The sequence below is a fragment of the Bufo bufo genome, chromosome 6 (genome assembly GCF_905171765.1).
Source record: "Bufo bufo chromosome 6, aBufBuf1.1, whole genome shotgun sequence".
In the NCBI taxonomy this organism is placed as follows: domain Eukaryota; kingdom Metazoa; phylum Chordata; class Amphibia; order Anura; family Bufonidae; genus Bufo; species Bufo bufo.
This window is the reverse complement of record NC_053394.1, coordinates 27,399,617-27,425,543: the sequence shown is the minus strand read 5'-3', so window position 1 is coordinate 27,425,543 and position 25,927 is coordinate 27,399,617. Positions and strand designations below refer to the sequence as shown.

Here is a 25,927-nt window from a genome sequence, read left to right as displayed (position 1 = left end):
TGGGAAAGTTACTGCTTCTGCTACAGCAGGGAGGAAAGACAGGAAGAAAGAACTTAGAATTTGCATGGCCTATATAGGTGTCAGCAAGATAACCTGTGGCTACAGCTAACCAGACTTTGCTGCTTGTGAGGGATTACATTTAAGACGCTCATCATACTTAACCACAACCTGGCCAAATGTGCCTCTAAAACCTTTATCCCACCTTTAAGCTGCTAAACTCCACCTAGAGGTAACTGCAGACGGACAGTATTTTAAATCCATGTCTATGCAGGAATACTGAGGGCTATAAAGATATAGTAAGAAATTATGCAGCACAGAATTTTTGCCCTATTTCACATTCCAGAGGGGCCATTTACTTTTAGTTTTTTTTTTCCCATGTTCTGTATGATACCCTGTAAGTATTTCTGCTACAATTGCTTTCTGTTCTAAAGACAACGTCAATAATGTCTGTTCTTGTCAAGTCCGACCTCTTTTCTAATTCTTAAAACCACGGAGGAAGTAGGGTTACAAAATCATAACAATACAATTTGCGCACAAGGCAGGTACATATGGAACAGCCTCTCTGTAATCTTCATCTACTCTGATGGACTAATTTGAGTTTTTTATTTTTTATTTTGCAGGTGTGCTTGGGTATCTGTTATAATTGCATTATAGCTGACAATACGGATACCCTGCTATAAGAAGTATTACAACAGCCAAGATCATATCAAGGTACTCTGTGCATTTGTCATAGAAAGCATTGTTTTATATTCTATTGTATTGTTTTGCACTGTGTTGAATTATATTGAATTGTATTGTATTCAATTGTATTGTACTGTAGTGTTTTACTTTGGTAAAGATCTATACTGTAGTAAATACTGAGAAAACAGGAAAAGTTAAGCACTTTTTGGATATTGGGTATTCGATTATTGGATATTGGATGATCTAAACTGTATATGTATTTTCCTGAGCAAATTGCTTTCATCAGCCCAGAAACTAGTGTATGTTGAAGTAGTGTTGAACGAATCGAAGCTGACAAAGAGGAATTCAATCCAAATTGCAGGAACAATTTGATTCGCCACAAAGCGAATTTCCTCGTGCTTCGTGGTAACAAATTAATTTGGCCTGAAATGGCAGTAAAAGTAAAACAAATTCCTACTTATCTTTCTTGAAAATCCTGCGTTAAATATCCTGCGCTGTGACATATGAAATCCCCACGCCGTCTCACATGATGACGTCATCGCGCACTGCATGAGATTTCGCGCAGAATTTTCAAGCAAGATAGTCGCAGTGGCCTCTTCGTGATCAAATGGATGAGGTAAGTATGATTAAATTATTATTTTTTATTTGCATACAGTAAAATGCTTCAATATGGATCTCAGATGTCGCGATCACCAATGAACGTCTTAGGCACGGTTCACATCATAGTTTTATTTTCTGTTGGTTCTGCTCCTTTAGAGGAGCAGAACAAGGGAAAAAACTGAAGTGCTGGATGGGCACTTACAGTAGTAGATGACCGGAATGGAGCCAAACAGACTTCATTGATTATAATAGAATCCATTCAGTTTCCATTCAGAATACAGTTTTTTCTTCTTTTTACTGGAACAAAAAAGTCCTGTATGCAGAACTTTTTCATCCAGCCTTTTTAACAGTCCCCGAATGGAGCCTCCAACACAGAGGTGAACTCCTCCTTACTGTTAACTTCACAATTCATGTTGTGCAACAATTCCATACATATGAACAAGTAATTAAATGGAAACTGTATCATGAAAATATCTTTTATGTTGTACCTGCTTTCCAATAAGTGAACATTTCTTCATATATGCTCAGTTTCTTTTTGAGGGTACATCCACATAATACAGAAGTGCAGAGGGGCTAATTTTCAACACTTTACCAGCACCTCAATTTATGCTGCAGATTTCACCATTGATGTGACACATTTTTTGATGATTTTTCTGCCAAAATTACATCCAGTGTGGTCTTACGGTCAAGAATTTTTCAATTTTCAGGAAACTGATGGTCTATCCTCAAGATAGGTCATTTACAGTGCCTTGCAAAAGTGTTCACCCCCTTTACTTTTTTTTTTGTGTTTTGGTGCCTCACAACCTGGAATTAACATGGATTGTGTGAGGATTTGCATAATGTAATTTACAGAACATGCCCACAACTTTGAAGATGTTTTTTTTTTTTATTGTGAAGCAAACAACAAAACGACAAAATTACAGAAAAAGTCAATGTGCATAACTATTCACCCCCCTAAAGTCAATACTTTGTAGAGCCACCTTTTGCAGCAATCACAGCTCCAAGTCGCTTTGGATAAGTCTCTATGAGCAGTTGCCACATCTTACCACTGGGATTTTTGCCCATTCCTCCTTGCAAAACTGCTCCAGTTCCTTCAGGTTGGATGGTTTGTGCTTGTCAACAGCAATCTTTAAGTCTGACCACAGATTTTCTATTGGATTGAGATCTGGGCTGTGACTCGGCCATTCCAACACATTTATATGTTTCCTCTTAAACCACTCAAGTGTTGCTGTAGCCGTGTGTTTGGGGTCATTGTCCTGCTGGAAGGTGAACCTCCGTCCGAGCCTCAAATCACGCACAGAGTGGGACAGGTTTTGCTCAAGAATATCCCTGTATTTAGCACCATCCATCTTTCCCTCCACTCTGACCAGTTTCTCATCCCCCCAGCATGATGCTGCTGCCACCACCATGTTTCACTGTGGGGATGGTGTTCTTTGGGTGATGTGACGTGTTGGGTTTGCACCAGACATAGCGTTTTGTTTGATGGCCAAAAAGTTACATTTTAGTCTCATCGGACCAGAGCACCTTCCTCTATACATTTTGGGAGTCTCCCACATGACTTTTGGTAAACACTTTTTGTTTTTAGCTGAAAGTAATGGCTTTCTTCTGGCCACTCTGCCATGAAGCCCACCTTTATGGAGCGTACGGCTTATTGTCGTCCTATGTACAGATCCTCCGGTCTCTGCTGTGGAACTCTGCAGCTCCTCCAGGGTCACCTTAGGTCTCTGTGCTGCCTCTCTGATTAATGCCCTCCTTTCCAGGTCCATGAGTTTTGGTGGGCGGCCGTCTCTTGGCAGATTTGCTGTTGTGCCATGTTCTTTCCATTTGGTTCTGATACATTTGATGGTGCTCCTGGGGATCATCAAAGATTTGGATATTTTTTCATAACCTAACCCTGACTTGTACTTCTCAACAACATTGTCCCTTGTTTGGAGAGCTCCTTGGTCTTCATGGCAGTGTTTGGTTAGTGATGCCTCTTGCTTAGGTGTTGCAGCCTCTGGGGCCTTTCAAAAAAGGTGCGTATATGTAATGACAGATCATGTGACACTTAGATTCCACACAGGTGGACATCATTTCACTAATTATGTGACTTCTGAAGGTAATTGGTTGCACCAGAGCTTTTTATGGGCTTCCTAACAAAGGGGGTGAATACATACGCTCTTGGCAATTATCTGTTTTCTACTTCTAAACAATAGTTTTATTTATATATTTTTCTCATTTCACTTCACCAACTTAGACTATTGTGTTCTGATCCATCACATAAAATTCAGATTAACGAAACATTGAACATAAGGCTGTAATGTAACATAACACGAAAAAAGTCAAGGGGGGTGAATACTTTTACAAGGCACTGTATATCACATCGGTAGGAATCCAACTACTGATATCCCTTCTGATTAGCTGTTTGAAGGGGCTTTGCCACTTCAGGGTCCATCAACCTCTTCTCCGTCTACTTGATTTAGGCAACGCAGGATAACGTGACCATACCCTACAGCCAGTTTCCCATGATTATTGAGAATATGCTTGCAAATCCTGACCAATCTGAGACTGTATCGATCCCAACTAACAGCATTATAGAGATCTAGGACGCTGTTACTTTGGGTCATTAGACCTGGATTTGCACTCGTGTGAAACTGACCTAAGATGAAAAAGAAAAAATTGCATATGCCCACGCAATATTACAAATTAGTGAATATCCCTTTCCTAGCACCATCACTACTTATCTACATGAAGCAGATCTGCAATACAAGGACTAAGGAGCGAGTCCTACAAGCTGAATGAGACAAGTACTTTCTGGTATTAAACTCCAGGAAACCCCCTTGTGACTCTGATACAGTGGTAGATTTATAAAGGGGTCCTGACACTTCAGACCTTCTCCATTAGGAAAATAACTATGGCCCCTATATAAAATCTCATCAATGAGTAAGCTCACTTTTACTTTTAAGGTGCACCCACACTGACATAAAATGCAGAGGGACGCCTGCATGCAAATTTAATGTGGATTTTGCTCCAGATTGTAAAAAGGACTCCATGTAAAATCCACAAGGAAATTTATATGGGGCCCAACTTTCAAATGTAAATTTTCTACGCAGTGTCTGGATGAGATTTGTTGAAATCTTATCTACTTTGTGGCTGCTATAAAATGCTGTGGCTTTTCCGCACAGAAAATCAGTGATGTCACAGTGCAGAAATAATTCCAAAAGAAATGCACTGGTTCATTGTCCAAATATATCTCTAACTGCAAATAAGTATATATGGAGATAGCTCCCCCTAATTTATTGGGCCCCATAGCAGCTGCTGTGCCTGCTACCCTGGTAGTTGTGTTCATGTTGTGAGCTTCTTTTTTTAACTGACCATTACAATATTTTTTAGCCTTTTGTCCTTTATCTCTGTAATCCACAACTAAAAACTTTTTTTTCATCAACTACAGTATGTGGCCTTCAATTTTTTGGAGGACAAATTGTAGTATCTGCTACTAACATATATATGTTTAGTAACAAATTGTATTAATTAAATTTGGGTGTATGCTGCCATGGCTGCAATGCAAAGACAAACAAGGACTACAAATAGCAGCACACCGCTTTATGCACAGACGCATACAAACATTTAAAACATGAATAAATGTAAACTGCATTACTGCTGTACTGACTATATGAAAATTAGAAGCTTTTTCAGCAAATTTTTTATCAAGAATTTGTCCAGCCCATGTACCAGTGACAAGGTGGCTACTCTCAGAGAGGACCTACGCTGTCAAACTTGCAACTCCTGGGCTTTTGACCTACAAATTTTAAGACAATGTAGAATCCAACTATGGGATACTCTGATTAAAAGCACCAGGCAGATGGGCAAGGTCTAAGGCCACCTTCACACATTGCGGGATACATGCAGTGTTTCCACAGGATTCAAGTGCAGAAAAAAAGCTGCATATTACAGTACCAGTAAAGTGTATTAGATTACACAAATCTCATCTACACTTTGCAGATTTTTTTCATGTAGAAATTGACCTGCCGTGCGGATTTGAAAATTTGCAGCATGTCAATTATATTATGGGTTTTAGCTCCAGATTTCACCCTTGTCAATGGAAGGGTGAGATCTGTGGCAAAACCACATCAAATCCACACCAAAAACCGCTGTTAGACATTGCAGATTTTGGTGCAGATATGCTGCAGAAACGCACAGAAATCTATACAGAAATTCATGTGGATCTTATGTGGGTGCACTCGTGTGCAGGTGGCTTTAACCCTTTCTACCCTGGGCCAGTTTTCACCCTCCTGCCCAGGCCATTTTTTGCTAATCTGACGTGTCATTTTACGTGGTAATAACATTGGAATGCTTTTACTTATCCAAGCCATTCAGAAATTGTTTTCTCGTGACACATTGTACTTCATGACAGTGGTAAATTTGAGTTGATATATTTCACCTTTATTTATTAAAAAACAAAAACCCAAATTTACCAAAAATTGGGAAAAACAAAACATTTTCTAAATTAGAATTTCTCTACTTTTAAGACAGATAGTAATGCCTCATAAAATAGTTATCAGTCATCATTCCTCATATGTCTACTTTATGTTGGCATCATTTTTTAAATGTCATTATATTTTTTTAGGACATTAGAAGGCTTAGAGTTTAGAAGCAATTTTTCAAATTTCCAACAGAATTTCCAAAACCATTTTTTTTATCACTAATTCAGTCATAAAGTGATTTTGAGGGGCTTTTGTAATGGAAACCACCCATAAATGACCTCATTTTAGAAACTAGACCCCTCAAATTATTCAAAACTGATGTTACAACCTTTGTTAACCTAGAGAGGCATTCCACAAGAATTCAAGAAAAATGGAGGCGAAATTTCAAATTTAAATTTTTTGGGAGATTTCTCATGTTAATCAATGTTTTCTTGCAACACAGCAAGGGTTAACATCAAAATAAACCTCAATATGCATTGCTTCGATTCTACAGTTTACAGAAATACCCTATATGTGGTAGGAAACTGCTGTAGAGGCACAGGGTAGTGGTCAGAAGGAAAGGAACGCCATATAGTTTTTGGAGTCAGATTTTGCTAGAATGGTTTTTGGGCACCATTCTGTATCTGAAGAGACCCTGACTTATAGTGGAAACCCTCAAAAAGTTACCCCATTTTGGAAACTATACCCCTAAAATAATTTATTAAAGGGTGTACTGAGCATTTCAACCCCATAAGCATTTTACGGAATTTATACACACTTGGCTATGAAAAAAGGAAGTTTAATTTCTTCCAATAAAATGTCGCTTTAGCCCCAAATTTTTCATTTTCATAAGGGGTAACAGGAGAAAAAGCACCCCATAATTTGCTATCCATTTTCTCCTGAATACAGCAACACCCTATATGTGGTGGTAAACTGCTGTAGGGGGACATGGCAGGACTCAGAATGGAAGGAGCGCCATATGGCTTTTGCAGCACTGATTTTGATAGATTGGTTTATGGGCACCATTGTTTTTTATTTTTTGAGTGATTGTCTTATGTGGGGGTTCATTTTTTGCGGGATAAGGTGATGGTTTGATTGCTACCATTTTGGGGTATATATATGACTTTTTGATCACTTGGTATTACACTTTTTGTGAGGCAAGGTGACAAAAAATGGCTGTTTTGGCACAGTTTTTATTTTTTATTTTTTTACAGCATTCACCCTATGGGGAATATCATGTGATATTTTTATAGGGCAGGTTGTTACAGACATGGCGATACCTAATATGTCTATTATTTTTGTTAAGTTTTACACAGTAAAAGCATTTTTGACAAGAAAACTATTTAGTTTTTGTGTTGCCATTTTCTGAGAGCCATATTTTTTTAAATTTTTTGAGCGATTGTCTTAGGTAGGGTCTCATTTTTTGCGGGATGAGATGACTGTTTGATTGGTACCATTTTAGGGTACATGCGACTTTTTGATCACTTGGTATTACACGTTTTGTGAGGAAATGTAACCAGAAAATGTCTGTTTTGGCACTGTTTTTATCTTACATTTTTTACAGCGTTCACCTGACAGGGTATATGATGTGATATTTTTATGGAGCAGGTAGTTACGGATGCAGCGATACCTAATGTGTCTATTATTTTTATTTTTGTTAAGTTTTACACAGTCAAATAATTTTTTAACATAATAAAATATATTTTTCTATTTTTTTAATTTTTGGAGCGATTGTCTTAGTTTTGGTCTTAATTTTTGTTGGATGAGATGATGGTTTGATTGGTACCATTTTGGTATTACACTTTTTGTGAGGAACGGTAACTAGAAAATGGCTGTGTTGGCACTGTTTTTATTTTTTTATGGGGTTCACTTGACGGGTCTGTATCATGTGATATTGTTATAGAGCCAGTCAATACGGACACGGCGATACCTAATATGTATGTCTACTTTTCATTTTTTTCCAATTTTTTCCAATTTTTTTTATAACTTAATTATGGGAAATTGGTGCTTTTTTTTTTTTACTTAAAACGTTTATGGTCTTTTTTATTATGTAAAACCCTTTTTATTAAACTTTTTTTTTACTTTATTTTTTGTCTCACTATGGGACTTCAGCTTTTGGGGGGTCTGATCCCCTCTACAAAGTATTACAATACATCTGTATTGTAATGCATTGTCTGTAAGTGTATTACACACTGTAATACACTTCAGCCTGCTGGATCTCACAGGTTTCCATGAAAGGCAGCACGATGCCTATGGATGCACGCTACCATGACTGCAATGCAAAGACATACAAGGACTACAAAAAGTCACAGTGGCCCGACATAGCTTTTAATTTTTATATAGTCAATATAGCAGTAATGCAGTTTACATTCATTATGTTTTCAATGTTTGCATTTGTGCATAAAGCAGCGTGCTGCTATTTGTAGTCCTTATTTGTCTTTCCATTTACTTGAATGGGATGTAGACTTGTAATTACACTGCAATATTGGTGCAAGCAGGAAGACGCACAGGTAGCAAAAGTAGCAATTGAACTAGCACCGTCTCCTCTTCAAACAGCGGGTCAGAGGGGGTGCCGCGTTTGAGACCCCCATCAATCTGATACTGATGACCTATCCTGAGGATAGGTCATCAATATCTACCCCCTACACAACCTCTTAAGGGCTCATGCACACGGCCGCTGCCCGGCCATGCCTTTATTGTGGCCCGCAAACATACTGTCACGGCCAGTGGTTTGTTTTGTGACACTTTCCTTCACTTGGTTACCCGTGGCAACGTGTTGTGTTGTGTGCATTTGGTGGCAGTGTCTCAGCCCTATGGCTGATCCCCAGGACATGATTGCCACGCATGCCATTGCCCGCGGCAACAGGTGAAGTGTGTTTGTTAATGTGTGTATTCCCCTTTAAGAGTCTGTCTTCCCTTGCCTGGTGTTGGAAGGGTTAAATTCCTTCTGTGTGTGTGTGAACACTAGGTGTGTCTGTGTGGGTGTGGCTACTTGGCCCTATAAAGCCTCAGTGAATATCACTTGTCTGAGGGGTACTTCAGCCATGGTTAGCTGGAGCAGCCGCCTGTGTATTCCATCTGCCAGTGGGGGCCACCCTTGTGGTCATAGGTTTATGTATGGTGTTTAGAAGATGTTTGTTTGGTTTTTTATTTATTGCAGAATATGGTTTCCTGGGTTCCCGTGCGGTGTCCTTTGTGTTGTTTGTGGACAGCAGCACTTGCACGTGGGTTCCAGGTTGTGAGTCTGTGGCAGGTAAGTGTGGTTCTAGTTGCACTTACCTGCCATTGCCATATGTCTGTTTATGTTCCCCTTGTTGCTTGGCCATTTTAGACTCCTGTTACTCCGTGTCCAGGAGGAACGGGCTGTCTACCCAGCTCCTAGTTCAGGGATCGGCGGAGGGTGAGTAGGGATCCGAGGTTCCGGAGCATGCGCCCTCCTACCTTCAAGGGCGGCTCATGCAGCTAGGAGTTAGGGTCAGATTAGGGAAGCTCTAGGAGGTGACCTGCTCCCTAATTCTGTGTTACTGGCCAAGTAGCGACCTGCCATCTCCTGATACCGCACGGCTGAGGGTTTTCCCCATCCTCAGCCGTGACACATACGGGTCCGAAAAAAATATACGGGCATCGGCCATGTGCCCACGGTATCAAAGATGCGGACCCATTCACTTGAATGGGTCCGCAATCCGGAAGGATTGCTTCTGTGGGGTTTCTCTTTCCTTGCCTCCGGACCGCAAACAAAAAAAAACATTATCTGACAGTAAGCAAGATATTGAAAATGGTAATGATGAATTTAAACACACAAAATATGTAAAAGTCAAAGAGACTTGATAACCATTAGAAGATAGCATCAGAATGGACAAGGTTTATCCACTCTTGGAAATATTTTTTGTATCTACAGTGGATATAAAAAGTCTACACACCCCTGTTAAAATGTCAGGTTTCTGTGATGTAAAAAAATGAGACAAAGATAAATCATTTCAGAACTTTTTCCACCTTTAATGTGACCTATAAACTGTACAACTCAATTGAAACACAAACTGAAATCTTTTAGGTAGAGGGAAGAAAAAATATAAAAATAAAATAATATGGTTGCATAAGTGTGCACACCCTTAGGGCTCATGCACACGACCGTATGCCCTCCGAGACATATGGTCTGTGAGCCGGCTATGTGTCCCGGAGCAGCATACATCGTGCGCATGGGAGAGCACAGCATCATAAACCTGCCCCTTACCTTACTGCACCCACCTATCCCACAATTAACAAACAGAGACATCTTCTTGGGAAAAGAGCCTTCTCGGCCATTTTATTAAACAACATTAATTATCACTTAACAGAAATACATAATAACACGCATTAACATATCAATTACCATAACATATGAACCATTGCATAGGATCCTAGAAGGCAACAGGTAAGCTGTGCTCTCCACCATTCACCTCCACTTGTCATACCGCCTTACCCTCGGCCGCGGTCACCGACCCAAGAGCACCGAATACTCCATACTGTAATTGATCTCCCTGTAGGCCGATCTGCCAAACAGGAGCCCCATGCACAAGCTTACCGAACCTCCTGAGATGCACACTCCACCTTGGCATGCACCTCTTAAACTTATCATTGCCTTCCAGGACCCTCCATTACCACGCCACGAACGACCATAGGAGACACCTCACCTATGGGAGTCCCGCCACACCCGAAGAGCCGTCTCCAGACCCTCCTGAATCCCTAACGCCCACATATCAATTCCCACCTCGTTCAGGTGAACACCATCAGACCTAAGGAACTGAGGCGATGCCGCCTCCAGCTCCCGGTGCCGCATCACAATTCCACCATGGCGTCTCACAAAACGCCCAACCCCCCTATTAAGCTTAGCCCGGGCCCTGTTAAGACGGTCCACCGACCTCGCAAAACGCCACACCCTCCGATCCACCACCTCGGACCAAACCACCAACATACCCAGAACATCAGACCACAAACGCAGTAGGTCCAACTTCATATCCAGAATCACCTCCCTAGTACTGCGAACACCCAGATCATTTCCCCCAACATGCAATACAACAATATCAGGTGACCTATCCAACGAGACTGAAGAATAAAATTCCGGAAGCACCCTACCCCACAAAAGGCCCCATATGCCAATCCAGCGCACTTGCATGTCAGCCGGGTCGAACCCCAATTGCCGTCCGTTCCTCCGCACGTCCGCCCGCAATGCTCCCCAGTACACGTAGGAATGTCCGAAGATCCATGCCATACAAGCCGACCCTGTAAACACATAAAATCAAAAACCAAACTCACCAGTCAGCTTAACAAAAATTCCGTATAAACAACTGAACTTTGTTCCCCCTGGCACTCACAACATATGGGGACGAACATACGATTGATAACATCTAGATTCCCACCGGCCAATCCGCTTAATGGCCTCCTCCCCCAGGCTCCATCTGGCCGCCTCCGTTGCCGCCCCAATCCTAAAGGAATAAGACGCAAAGTCCTGCGCCGGATAACCCGCTGCTACCAAACACTTCCGAAAAACCGCAACAAATTGATACCGCGACAATGCCGACCCATCCACATGCATCAACAACGAACCCACCACATCCGGCCTAACCGCCAACAACTCCTCCACACACCTGACCGGACACAAAACCGACCCAAGCAACGGGCGCAGTATAATAACCACCCCTTTGCCCTCCTGATCCGTTTTAGACCTGCGCAATACACAACGCAAACCTCCCCCAGAAAAACACACATCCTGCCGCAACAAACCGCCCCCACACGACCGACTTCCCGACACCAATTCAGACACCCTGAAGGCCCCAAAAAAGCCCAGGGAAAAAGCAGCCCTAAACAAACAAACCTCATAAGGCGTCAAACACACCACACAAACCGTCTCCCACAACGACTGCAACACTTCCCACGAAACTGGCCTACGAGTGTCTGGCCGAGCGGCACTTCGCCTATAACCCTTCAAAGCCTGCCGTACCAGAAAACATTTAGACACATCCACAAGCCCCCGCAACTGTAACCAAAAGGTGACAGCTGCCACCCGCTTGGAAACCACCGAAACAGACACCCCCGGACTATAAGACAAACCGATAAAATATACTAACAACATCTGAAAATCCTCCACTACCTCACAACCCCCCACCTGATCCAGCAACTGCTCCCACTGGGACCACGTACGCCAACGCCAATACGCCAACCACGTACTCCTACTCACGGACCGGCGAATCAACTCAGAGGAGACCCCAAGGCCACGTTCCAGAGCCACTGAGGACATGGTAGACCCAACTCGTCCGCATCCGGAACCAGCCCGCGAAAACGATCCCACTGAAAACGAGAGAGTGAATCAGCAATGTCAGTATCAACACCCGGGACATGCACAGCCACAAAACAAGCATTCAACCGCAAACCGCTAAGAACTAAATGGCGAAGCAAGCGCAACACCGGGGGCGAATTAGCAGACTGACTGTTAATCGCCTGAACCACCCCCATGTTGTCACAGCAAAATCTCACTCTTTTATTCCTGAGCACATCCCCCCACAACTCAACAGACAAAACAATCGGAAACAATTCCAACAAAACTAAATTCCTCAAAAACCCCGCTTCCACCCAAACATCCGGCCAGGCACCTGCACTCCACTGCCCCCCACAAAAGGCCCTGTAACCACAAGACCCCGATGCATCCGTACACAGCTCCAAATCAACACTGGCAACAGGTGCCCCCATCCACACCGAATGCCCATTAAATTCCCCCAAAAAACGCTCCCACACCAGCAAGTCATCCCGAACCTCAGACGATAATCTCAAAAAATGGAAAGGCCTCTGCACCCCTGCCGTCGCCATGGCCAAGCGCCTGCTGAAAACCCGGCCCATTGGCAGAATTCTACACGCAAAATTAAACTTCCCTAAAACAGACTGCACCCGTCGCAACTGCACCTTTCTCGCCTTCCTCAAGAAAGTAATATCAGCGCGCAAATCCGCCACCTTTTCATCCGGCAACCGACACTCCATGGCCACACTATCAATCACTATACCCCAAAATTTTACAGAAGTCGCTGGACCCTCCGTCTTTTCCGGCGCCAAAGGGACCCCCAAACGACCAGCTATGCTCTCCATTGTGTGCAATAACACCGAGCAAACTCGCGACCCAGCAGGTCCCATAAACAAAAAATCGTCAAGATAATGTAAAACGGAAGTCCAACCCGCCTCCTGCTTCACCACCCACTCCAAGAAAGAAGCAAACTTCTCAAACAAAGAACATGAAATTGCACAACCCATCGGCAGACAACAATCAACATAAAAACTGCCCTCCCACTTAAACCCCAACAAATGACAACTATCCGGATGAATGGGTAACAAACGAAAGGCAGCCTCTATATCCGTTTTCGCCAACAAAGCCCCCTTTCCAAAATGACGCACCCACTGAACCGCCTCATCAAACGAAGTATACGAAACCGAACAAAGCTCCTCAGCAATACCATCATTAACAGAACTACCCTCAGGAAACGACAAGTGGTGTATGAGCCTAAACTTGCCCGCCTCCTTTTTAGGAACCAAACCCAAAGGTGACTCCCACAAACCCGACAACGGGGATTCCGCAAACGGGCCAGCGACCCGCCCCGCCGCGACCTCCTTACCAATCTTCTCCGCTACCACGTCCGGCCTACGCAAAGCCGACGCCAAGTTACGGGGAGCCACCACCGGACTAACCGAAAAACACGGGATCCGAAAACCATCCCTGAAACCAACGAACAACAATGCCGCTGCAGCCCTATCTGGGTACCTCTCTAACCACGGCACCATCTCTTCCACCTTCACCGGTGTCACCCCTCTTCTGCGCCCCATCAACTCCTTTACCTCTCCCACGCTTGAAACACCGTGACAGACTGTGAGCCCCACCACATCCGGAACATTCATGCTTGAAACGGCAGTCAGCAAGGTATCTGCAATAACCTTCATTGAACTGCCAGCAGCAACCCTTTTTCTGCCCGCTACCAGGCTCGGACGCCGAGGCCGCCCCGGCCGCCCCACGAAAGGACTGATGACCCATCTTTGGAGCGGCCATAAGCCGCATCCAAAGACCGATATCCTTATGATCCCAACGAATACTCACCCGGACCACCTTTCGCTGACGAAATTGTTCATGGTACCTCAGCCATGCCACACCCCCATAAGTCCTGTAGGCCTCACCAATGGCATCCATGTAACAGAAAAGAATGGAACAGTGTTCCGGCGCTTTCTCAACCACCACACTCGCCAGAATGGCAAAAGTCTGCAGCCAATTCAAATACGTCCGCGGTATCAACCGATACCGACGCTTCTCTTCCTCTTCTTTTTTGGACTCATCAGGCTTAACCCTATCCAAATTAAACTTTTCCAACTGGAGCAACGAGAATATCTCCACGTACTCGTCCCTCCAAATCTTCTCCTTAACCTCCGCCTTCAAATGAGCCCCCAGCGGCCCCTCAAAGCAGACGTAAACCTCACCCCTAGCCGCGTCTGCCAACCGCACCTCGTCCACAACCTTACCTTTCCCACCAACACTGACCGACACTTCCCCAGCCACCGGAACCACCAAATCCGCCCCAACGCTACTCGAGCCGGCCCCGCCAGACTGACACCCCACACACCGCCGGACGCTACCGGAGCCCACACCGCCGTCGGCGACTCCCGAACACCCGACCCCAATCTAGATAAAAGCGACACCATCCCCTCCAGCAACTCCTGCGCCAACCCCTGGCCCTGCAAAACACCACCCCTCACCACTTGCTCAACAGGAGCCCATTGCTGACCCGAAGGTCCCTCACCTGACCGGCCCTGAGGTATCCGCCCAGCAGCCGCGTTCCGCCCAGATGCTCCTGTCATCGATGGTCCGCTCAGCGGCGCCGCCGCCGGACCGGCTCCATCCTCGTCCATCCGCCCGTCGTTCGCTTCCCAGTCGTCCTGACTCACTTCGCCGTCCTCCACCTCCACATCCGCCAGCCGTCCAGGCCCACCGCTAGGCGGCCGCTGCCCCTCGTCGCCCCCGGCAACTGACGCCACCCGGCTCACCGGCAGGAGAACCGGCAGCCGCCACACAAATAGCTCCTTCCCTGGCGTCGTCCTGTATTGCAACGCCTCCGGATCCATCTCCCACAGCCAGAGCATCCTCCTGCACCGACCCGCCTGCAGTACCAGGAACAGCCACCGGTGTCGCTGCTGTGCTCCGCCCGCTCCCCCGCCTTCTCACAGAAGAATGCCGCCGACCCCGCGACAGGGGCCGCGGCGCTACCCGCTCCACCGCTGGCGACAGTCCAAGATCCAGGCCCCCACCGCCAGACTGTGGGGCCGCACGCACATCCACCAACCTCGGCCGACTCTCCGCCCGCTCCACAGGTAAGGGACGACGTCTGGTTTGCTCCCCCTCAGACGAGGCCTCCAGGGGAGGCGCCGCTCCGCCATACCTCCCCCCACGCCGCGAATAGGACAAGGCAACGGGCGCAACCCGGTCCTCTCCCGCTGATGCCCGGCGCCGACCAGGATTCCTCCCGCTGCGGCGGCAAGGCACCAGACTCACTGCCCTCACCGCCCGCACCGGAGGGTTCCTGCTGGGGCTCCTTAAGCGCCGCCGCACCCGTGGGGTAGCCTCCGGGCTCAGTCTCTCAGGGGGTACAAACCTCCTAGCCCTGGGCCTCGCAACAGGGGCGGCCGGTGTGGGAACTGGACCCGCCAAAACAGCCTGCAGACTCTGCTGTAACCAGTCGGCCCCATGTCTCTCATCCGCCGTCCTCACTGACCCCAATAACTCCTCCAAAGCCCGGGAAACCATGACCATGACCCCTCCCCTCACCTAAACCTTAACCCTCAACTGCCTAACTTCCCCCCAAGTCACACAGCACTATGCTAAGTCTGCGCCTAGCTCCGTTGCTCCCATTCCAAAACTTTTAATCTTTTTCTGGTGAAGCCATTCCTTTGTTGATTTGGATGTATGCTTTGGGTCGTTGTCATGCTGAAAGATGAAGTTCCTCTTCATGTTCAGCTTTCTAGCAGAAGCCTGAAGGTTTTGTGCCAATATTGACTGTATTCCCTCTAGCTTAACTAAGGCCCCAGTTCCAGCTGAAGAAAAACAGCCCCTTGGCATGATGCTGCCCCCACCATGCTTCACTGTGGGGATGGTGTTCTTTTGGTGATGTGCAGTGTATCTTTTGGAATTATGGACAAAAAGTTCAACCTTGGTTTCATCAGACCATAACACATTTTCCCACATGCTTTTGGGAGACTTCAGATGTGTTTTTGCAAAATGTAGCCTGGCTTGGATGTTTTTCTTCGTAAGAAAAGGCTTTCGTCTTGCCACTCTACCCCATAGCCCAGACATATGAAGAATACGGGAGATTGTTGTCACATGTACCACACAGCCAGTACTTGCCAGATATTCCTGTAGCTCCTTTGATGTTGCTGTAGGCCTCTTGGTTGCCTCCCAGACCAGTTTTCTTCTCGTCTTTTCATCAATTTTGGAGGGACGTCCAGTTCTTGGTAATGTCACTGTTGTGCCATATTTTCTCCGCTTGGTGATGACTTCACTGTGTTCCATGATATATCTAATGCCTTGGAAATTCTTTTGTACCCTTCTCTTTTTTTGTTTTCTTCCCTCCACCTAAAATATTTCAGTTTGTTTTTCAATTGAGTGGTACAGTTTATAGGTCACATTAAAGGTGGAAAAAGTTCTGAAATGATTTATCTTTGTCTCATTGTTTTACATCACAGAAACCTGACATTTTAATAGGGGTGTGTAGACTTTTTATATCCACTGTAATTCATATACAGTATCTTGCTTCATATATTTGTTTGGATCCATGTTCTGAAGAATAAATATCTTCTTTGTTTTTTAGGAAATCACTATTTCACTCTGTTTTTAACAACTGCACATTGATACTTGTGAATAGTATGGAGAAGATGACTTATGCTAAAGTAAACTTCAAGAAAAATCATGGACATTCACCCAAGGCACGTTCTGCTGAAGAGGGTAAGATGTAATAAATATAATGAATGTCAATGACACCCCAATATCATACAACTCCCCTGTCACACCTTTTTGAGCCCAAAACCTTATGCACACTACCATATCCATTTTGTGGTATGCAAGTCGCGGATCAGCTAAGTAAGGATATCATTGTGTCTCATTTACATTTTTTTTGCAGTCCTATAAGGTTCTATGAATTTGAGGTCCGCATTTTGAGTACCAGAATAGGACTTGTTCTATCTATTGTGTAACTGACACATAGATGTGAATAGCACAGTGTGCTTTCCATGTCCGTATGTCAGCTCTGCAAAACATGGACCGGGACATGGATTCCTGGGCCGATCACGGTTGTTTGCATGAGCCAGGTCATCTGAAAGCTACAATGAAACAGCTAAAAGGACAGACTGATAAATGTGCTGTCAGTGAAGAAAGTAACACTCCAAGTCCTGAAGCTGCATTTATTATTAATTTAAGTCCATCAAAACATGCTTGGTGCATAGACTCTGGAGCAACTAGTCATATGACAAATGATAGAACTGTCTTCTCTAACCTTGACCAAAGTAAAACAAAGAAAGTGATCCTAGCTAATGTTCAATATATGCCTTCAGAAGGAGCAGGAGATAGCTACTTTAAGGCTGGTTTCACACGGGCGTTGCGGGAAAATGTGCGGGTGCGTGGATTTTTCTGCGCGAGTGCAAAACATTGTAATGCGTTTTGCACGCGGGTGAGAAAAATCGCGCATGTTTGGTACCCAAACCCGAACTTCTTCACAGAAGTTCGGGCTTGGGATCGGTGTTCTGTAGATTGTATTATTTTCCCTTATAACATGGTTATAAGGGAAAATAATAGCATTCTGAATACAGAATGCAAAGTAAAACAGCACTGGAGAGGTTAAAAAAATAAAAAAAAATTATTTAACTCACCTTAGTCCACTTGATCGCGGCCCGGCATCTACTTCTGTCTCCTTTGTTGAATAGGACCTGTGGTGAGCATTAAATACAGTTACAGGACCTTTGATGACGTCACTCCGGTCATTACATGATCCATCACCATGGTAAAAGATCATGTGACGTACCATGTGATGACCGGAGTGACGTCATCAAAGGTCCTGTAACTGTATTTAATGCTCACCACAGGTCCTATTCAACAAAGGAGAAACAAGGAGATGCCGGGCTACGCGATCAAGTGGATTAAGGTGAGTTAAATAATTTTTTATTTTTTTTTAACCCCTGCAGCCCTATTTTACTTTGCATTCTGTATTCAGAATGCTATTATTTTCCCTTATAACCATGTTATAAGGGAAAATAATAATGATCGGGTCTCCATCCCGATCGTCTCCTAGCAACCGTGCGTGAAAATCGCATCGCATCCGGACTTGCTTGCGGATGCTTGCGATTTTCACGCAACCCCATTCACTTCTATGGGGCCTGCGTTGCGTGAAAAATGCTGAATATAGAGCATGCTGCGATTTTCACGCAAAGCATAAGTGATGCATGAAAATCACCGCTCATCTGAACAGCCCCATAGAAATGAATGGGTCGGTATTCAGTGCGGGTGCAATGCGTTCACCTCACGCATTGCATCCGCATCACTTGTGCGTTGTATGAAAATCGCAGCAAGCTCTATATTGTGCTTTTTCCACGCAACGCAGGCCCCATAGAAGTGAATGGGGCTGCGTGAAAATCGCAAGCATCCGCAAGCAAGTGCGGATGCGGTGCGATTTTCACGCACGGTTGCTAGGAGACGATCGGGATGGGGACCCGATCTTTATTATTTTCCCTTATAACATGGTTATAAGGGAAAATAATAGCATTCTTAATACAGAATGCTTAGTAAAATAGGGATGGAGGGGTTAAAATTTTTTATATTTACAGCTCATCCACTTGTTCGCGCAGCCCGGCTTCTCTTCTGTCTTGTTCTTTGCTGTCCAGGAGGAAAAGGACCCGTGGTGACGTCACTGCGCTCATCACATGGTCCGTCACATGATCCATCACCATTAAGCTGGCAGTGTATTAATGCCTGCTTCCTTATACATTTATACAGAAATGGTTGGGGGACTCCCTGCGCCGAGACTCCTTTTCATCATTATTTATGGTTGAACGAGCACACAGAGCCCCCAACAAAAGACCGCCCCCTGGCGCCCCGCCACGCGGCCTTCTTGCTAAAATTTTGTGCGCTAGCGACCGAGACAAAATATTAAGTTGAAAAAGAGAGCTAGGCGATTTGGTGTATAATGGGAATAAAATCTCGATTTACCCTGATTAATCCTTCTCTACCCAGCTTAAAAGAAGGCAATTTGGGGAGGTCAAGAAACGCCTTATAAACGCTAATATTAAATATTCAATGTTATTTCCGGCCAAATTAAGAATAGTATACAATGATTCTGTTTCCTTTTTCGCAAGCTCTGAGGAGGCCTCTGCTTGGTTGGACGGGGGATATGAGATGAGAGATATGAATACTCGCTCTGAGGTGTCTGTCTTTCTTTCTCTTACCTCTCTTTCCCTTTATAGCTAAACATGAAGCATCTATTTAAAAGCCGCTATTTTGTTTTGGGGTTTAAGTTGCTGTCTTTCACTGTTTATATGGTGGGTAAGAAAGGTGAGGGACGAGGGGAGGGGAGGGGGGGTTTGGAGGGGAGAGGGGGGGAAGGAGGCCTAGGCGATGTGTAAGAGGAGCATGGGTCTTAATTGTCCCGTGCACCATGGGAAGGGGGGATTGGGGTGGGAAGGATTGCTTCACTGCTGCGGGATTCAATATAGAGTCAGGAGGGGAGCGGAGGGTATGGACCAGCCTCCAAATCGGGGTAAATGGCACGTATTTTGACATGGAATGTCCGCGGATTGGCGGACAAACTCAAACGGAGGGTGGTCTATGATACCATCTTTAGACATTTACCTGCCATCGTGGGGCTGTTAGAGACCCATTTAACTGCTGAAAGATTGTACTATATGCGAAAGTCTTGGACGCAGTACGAGTACCACTCCCACTATTCGGCCTATTCGCGGGGAGTAAGTGTCTACATCCACAGAAATGTGGACTATGACCCATATGATCAATGGATTGACAAAGAAGGCAGATTTGTATTTCTGTATGGCCGATGGATGGGACTGGTGTGCATGCTCGCGTTTGTATATATCCCTCCCCCTTTTCTTCTGAGGTCTTGAGGAAACTTGCAGAATATATTGGGAAATGGGACCCGTGTCCCATATTAGTCTCGGGAGATTTCAACGCCGTTATGGATAATAGGGACAGGGTATCCATGATTAGTGGAGGGGGGAGTCTAGATGATCAGTCTACGGCCCTAAGCAGGATCTGCCAGGAGTTAGGCCTTATAGATGTGTGGCAGTCTCTGTATGGAAAAAAAAAGAGCCTTCTCCTGTTTTAGCAGATCCTGCAGGGTCATGTCTAGGATAGATATATCCCTGGCGACCCCAGGATTTTTGGAACGGATACAAAAAATGAAGTACGAGCCACATGGTATATCCGACCATACTCTAATGCTGTTATCAATGTTTGATTCTGCGCAAAAGGGCAGAAAACCTTTTAGGTTAAATCCACATTGGATACATCTGGTTGGGGACCAAGAAAGTATTGGGGAGGATATTTCAGAATTCTGGGGATTAAACTATGGTTCCACACATATACACTTTGTATGGGATTCCCTGAAGGCCATGATAAGAGGGATATATTGTAAGAGGATTAAAAGAAAAAGGGCGGAATACGCCAAGACGGAAAAAGAATTGGCAGAGAGGGTTGGGGCTTTGGAGGCAGATTTGGTCAGACAGAACAGGGAAAGGGCTCGTATATTATTAATAGAGGCTAAGAGGGAACATCAGATTTTTTAATATGAAAAAGCGCAACACAAGGCCTTTTTTGCAGGACAGCGTGCCTTTTTTGAAAAAGGGAAAACAGGCAGATTGCTGGCATCTGTAGTTGCAAATCAAAAGACCCAAACCCCGATAAAACAAATTAAGCTACCTTCTGGCGCCTTAACTAATGACCACCTTAATATTAAATCTGCCTTTATAGAATATTTCACTAAACTATACCAGTCGGATCTCGGGTGGAGGGAGGAGCCCCGGTTCATTTTTTGGACAGGGTGGAACTTCCTTGCCTCTCCGATCAAGACTGTGCTAAAGTGAATTTGCTAATAACACTTAAAGAGTTGGAAGTTGCGTTAGATAGAATAAAAAATAATACAGCCCCGGGCCGAGATGGCCTGCCTTTTGAAATATATAGAGTACATCGCAAAATGGTACTGCCTCTTCTCCTTCAAATGTTTAATGAGTCTTGGAGGGACGGTTCACTCCCCCCCTCTTTGAGGGAGGCCTCCATCTCTTTAATCCTGAAAAAGGATAAAGATAAGACCGAAGTTGGTTCGTATCGTCCAATTTCATTACTCAATACCGATTACAAAATACTTGCCAAACTCCTTGCTAATAGGTTGAGGGGGGTTATACACTGTCTGATCCACCCGGATCAGACGGGGTTTATCCCACAACGAAATATACAATCCAATATCCGTAGAGATTTTCTTAACATATACGTCGGGGAGGGGGAGGACCGCTCCATCCTGTCTCTGGATGCCGAGAAAGCCTTTGACAGGGTGGAGTGGCCCTTCCTATGGGGAACCCTGACCAGAATGAACTTGGGTGAACATCTCATTAAATGGATACAGCTGCTCTACTCTGGGTCCACGGCTAGTGTTAAAATAAATGGGATTGACTCGGAACAGTTCCCTCTACAGCGAGGTACCCGGCAGGGATGTCCCCTTTCACCTTTGATATTTGCCCTGGTCTTAGAGCCTCTTGCATGCAGAATCAGACAGTCTAAAGAGATCATAGGCTTTGGAGGGAAAGGAGAAGAAGATAAAATTAGTCTGTATGCGGACGACATCCTTGTCTTTTTGAGGCAGGGATGGAAGGGTGTCCAACCTTTGATCAATATTTTGGAAGAATATGGGGCCCTATCAGGCTATAAAGTGAACTGGGATAAGTCTGAACTCCTCCCCTTAGTTCGAACTCCCCCTGATGGAGTATCAGCTATTAGACCACCTGGCCCTACCGATTCTATTCGTTATCTGGGTATTAGTATTAGTGCAGATCTGACTAGCTATAACCTCCTGAATATAACCCCCATGATTAATAAGGTGAAGGAAAAGATCCGAACTTGGCAGAAGTTGCCTCTGTCACAGGCAGAAAGGATAGCATTGGTTAGGATGGTGGTCCTCCCTATTGCCCTATACCCCTTGATAGCATGTTCGATATGGATTGATGATTCCTTTTTCGGGCTGCTGGATAAATTGCTAAATGAACTAATTTGGGGGAGGGGAAGGGATAGGATCAAGCAAAAATATCTCTGTCTCTCTGAGAGGGATGGTGGCCTTTCCCTCCCATTCCTGCAGGGATACTACATCGCAGCTCAGATAAGGTGGTGGGTGGGTGGGGCGGGGGGGGGGGGGGGGGGATCACCAATCTGTGACGCTGCTGAATATCCTGTCAAGGGATTTTCAGGGGCCATATGGAGACATTGGGCCAGATTTATCATGACTCTGACAGCTCACTCCACTTTCACATATGGCTAAAGTCAGTTTTAGCCAAGTCAGATTTATGATCGGCCCTTTAAGACTGTAATAAATGTGGTTTGACGGTAGCAGTTTATCCGTCAGTAAGCAGCTTTACAAAAGTCGCACATCTTTACAAAAAAGTTGCATGTTCTATTAAAAAGTCTCATAAGATAAGCATGGTCCTCACTGGAGTGAAATTGCGCATTTTTTTGCGACTTTTTTGCGACTTTTAAAATAGTCCTTATAGTAAATCTGTCTAGAGATTCATTTGCATAAGTAAACATGCCCACTTTCAGAAAACTGGCGAGCATAGTGCAGAGCAGTAAAAAGTTGCAAATTTGTGCGCAGTTTTAGCGTTTGCGCATTTTTTTGCGACTTTTTCACTCCATTATTCTGACTTGAGCTAATGATAAATCTGGCCCCTTGTCTCTATTTTGGAGACTGGGCATCCAGAAAAGAGGAAAAAACTCTGTTTAATCAGCGACACGTTAGATAGGGTCTGGAATGAAACTAAAAAGATATTGGGTGTAAGCAGCCCCACACTTTTTACTCCACTTTGGCATAATTATAATTTAAAAGAGTACAGGTTAATTGAAGATTATAAGTATTGGAATTCACGCGGTATTAACCGCTTAACTCATATAATATTACATGGAAGTATTATCCCTTTTGATGAATTACGGTAATAAAGGGTATAAATGTTACCTCTTTAGATAGATACAGATATGCACAAATTAGACATGCATACACGAACACCCAGGATAAAGACTCTTTGATCACCAGGGCAAATTCCATTCTGGATTATTGTTTTAAATTTAGGGATACACAACTCACTCTGTCACAAATATATCGTAGATTCCGGGACTGCTTAGGAGAAACAATATCATTTAAAAGCGAGGGAGGATGGGAAGCTGAATTAGGCGTAGGAAGTGTTGTTGATTGGGATATAGAATATCGAAATATAAAAAAAGCATCAATATCCCAAAAATACTGATTAATCCAGTTTAGGATTGTACATCGCCTGTATTACTCCCCCGCCTTCCTCGCCAAAATATATAGAGGAAGAAGGGATACGTGTTGGAAGTGTTTGGCTGAAAACGCAGGCTTAGCTCACTTGCTATGGGATTGCCCAGAAATAAATGGATTTTGGACCAGAATATATGAAGAACTATATAGTAGATATAAGATTAAACTGAACCGCTGCTTTGAGCAAGCAATATTAGGTCTTATCTCCCATGTGGATTTAACGCCCTATCAGATTAAAATCTCCTTGGAGAGCTTTGTGGCCGCAAAGGCCTTGATTCTTAAATATTGGGGCACAAAAAATACCCCTACTTACTCCGAGTGGAGGGCTTGGATAGAAACCATTGATGTTTATAGAAGAATGGTAAGAAAAACAGAGTAGTCCTGGAAGGGGCAGGTCTTTGACACCTCTTCTTTACTTTCTCTTTGCTCCAAATAGCCTGACCGTTTGTGGTATTGATCATGAGAGATAATGGGAGACGGTTGGATCCCGCAGCAGTGAATCAAGGGGTGGGGGGGTGGGAATAACGGGGTCAACTATGTGGATTGATATATGATCATCTGTTATTTTTAAACTAGGTGTAATGGAATTCACACTTTTTGGTTCAGAAAAACAATAAAGAATTTATATATAAAAAAAAAATAAGAAAAAAAAAATGCCTGCTTCTGTAAATGGCAGACCCGCAGGATATTGTTAGGCCCCTGGCTGCAATGGCAACCATTGATACAACACGATCCCTTTGTAGTGTGGACCAATCGGTACACAGGAAGCCCCTTCCCTTTGTCAACCACTTAGATGCTAAAGTCACTATTGACCATGGCATCTAAAGCCCCTTTCACTCGAGCGAGTTTTCCGCGCGGGTGCAATGCGTGATGCGAACGCAATGTGCCCGCACTGAATCCAGACCCATTCATTTCAATGGGGCTGTGTACATGAGCGTTGTTTTTCATGCATCACTTGCGTGTTGCGTGAAAATCGCAGCATGCTCTATATTCTGCATTTTTCACACAACGCTGGCCCCATAGAAGTGAATGGGGCTGTGTGAAAAAAGCATTGCATCCGCAAGCAAGTGCGGATGCAATGCGTTTTTCACTGATGGTTGCTAAGAGATGTTGTTTGTAAACCTTCAGTTTTTTATCACGCGAGTAAAAAACACATCAATGCACATTTCACCCGTGCAAAAAAAAACTGAACCACTGAACGCAATGGCAGACGAAACCGACTGAAATTGCTTGCGAAATGGTGCGGGTTTTCCTGAACGCACCCTGAACGCATCCAGACCTATTCCGGATCGTTCGTGTGAAAGGGGCCTAAGAGATTCAACAGCTGTGATAGCCCAAATCCTGTTGTTGCCGCAGATGCACTTCTTCATAATACAACCAGCTCTAACTGCAAATGTCATGGGGTCAGCTACTGAGCTCTTGCAACACTAGTGCATTCTCACTGTGCTCTGAATGAATTGGAAAGCGTGGGAAGCAGATGTCATAAATAGTGTTGAGTGAATTGATCGAAATTTCAGGAAAAGTTGATTCGCCACAAAGTTGAATTTCCTCGCGCTTCGTGGTAACAAATCTATTTTTCCTGAAATGGAGGTAAAAAACAAACCTTTTTACCTCATCCATATGCTCTCGGCTGAAGTGGTTATTTTGATTGAAGAAACCACACAATGATGTCGTGGTTTCTTCAATCAAGATGGCCACGACGGCCTGTCTGCGAGCAAATGTATAAGGTAAGTATTTTTTTTAAAAGGCCTCAATTTTAATGTCAAATGGGGCGATCAGGGATGAACGTGGCATCTGAGACAGTCAATGACGGGGGGGGGGGGGCGCGATCCATCATTATGTCCGCTACATACAATGGAATGTGATTCATGATAAAATAATTTTTGATAACTCTCTAGTCATAACCCTCACATAAACGGGGCCTTTTAGAGCCACTTTTCAGATGAGAAAATGAAAATCCCCAATGACCACCAGTTTCCAGTTAAACAGCCCTACTAAACAGCTCCTCATATTGCAGCTTTTAGTTATAGACTTTTAGCCTATTAGCACAGCCTATTTTGGCCTTAAAGTTAAACTTTTTTTTTTTTGTAATGTATCGGGGCAGTGATACTGACCATTTTTGTAATATACTTTGATCACTGAAATCGTACATTTCTATTAGAAAAATAGCTCTAGTGTCCCATTTTGAGCCTTAGCAACGCTCCTCTGTCTTCTGTTTACATAACAGTGGAGACTTGCTAACATTGCCCGTGTTATGTAAACAGAAGACAGAGGAGCGTTGCTAGGCTCAAAATGGGATACTAGAGCTATTTTTCTAATAGAAATGTACGATTTCAGTGATCAAAGTATATTACAAAAATGGTCAGTATCACTGCCCCGATACATTACAAAAATAAAAAAGAATAACAATTACACTTTAAAGAGAGAACAATTTTTTTCCCCGTTTTCAAAGATGCAATTTAAAAGTCATAATTTTTTTGTTTTCTCGTTGGTATAGCTGTAAAAGGGTCTTTTTTTGCTGAAGACTTTTTTTTCAACATTTCTGTTGCATAAAACTTTTATTAACTCTTTATGGGGTATGAAAAAAACTAATTTTGCAATGTTGTTTTACATTTA

At 44.1% G+C, this 25,927-nt stretch overlaps 1 protein-coding gene across 1 annotated transcript in view; it reads left to right on the top strand.

Annotated features, from left to right (window-relative positions):
* The first annotated feature begins 531 nt into the window (after positions 1-531).
* LOC121003986 (killer cell lectin-like receptor subfamily G member 1) overlaps positions 532-25,927 on the top strand; it is a 187,214-nt gene continuing 161,818 nt past the window's right edge. Inside the window, exons 1-3 of the mRNA XM_040435986.1 lie at positions 532-542; positions 621-711; positions 16,589-16,722. Coding sequence (XP_040291920.1) covers positions 16,644-16,722 — 79 coding nt within the window. The 5' untranslated portion in view covers positions 532-542; positions 621-711; positions 16,589-16,643. The remainder of the gene's footprint in view (positions 543-620; positions 712-16,588; positions 16,723-25,927) is intronic.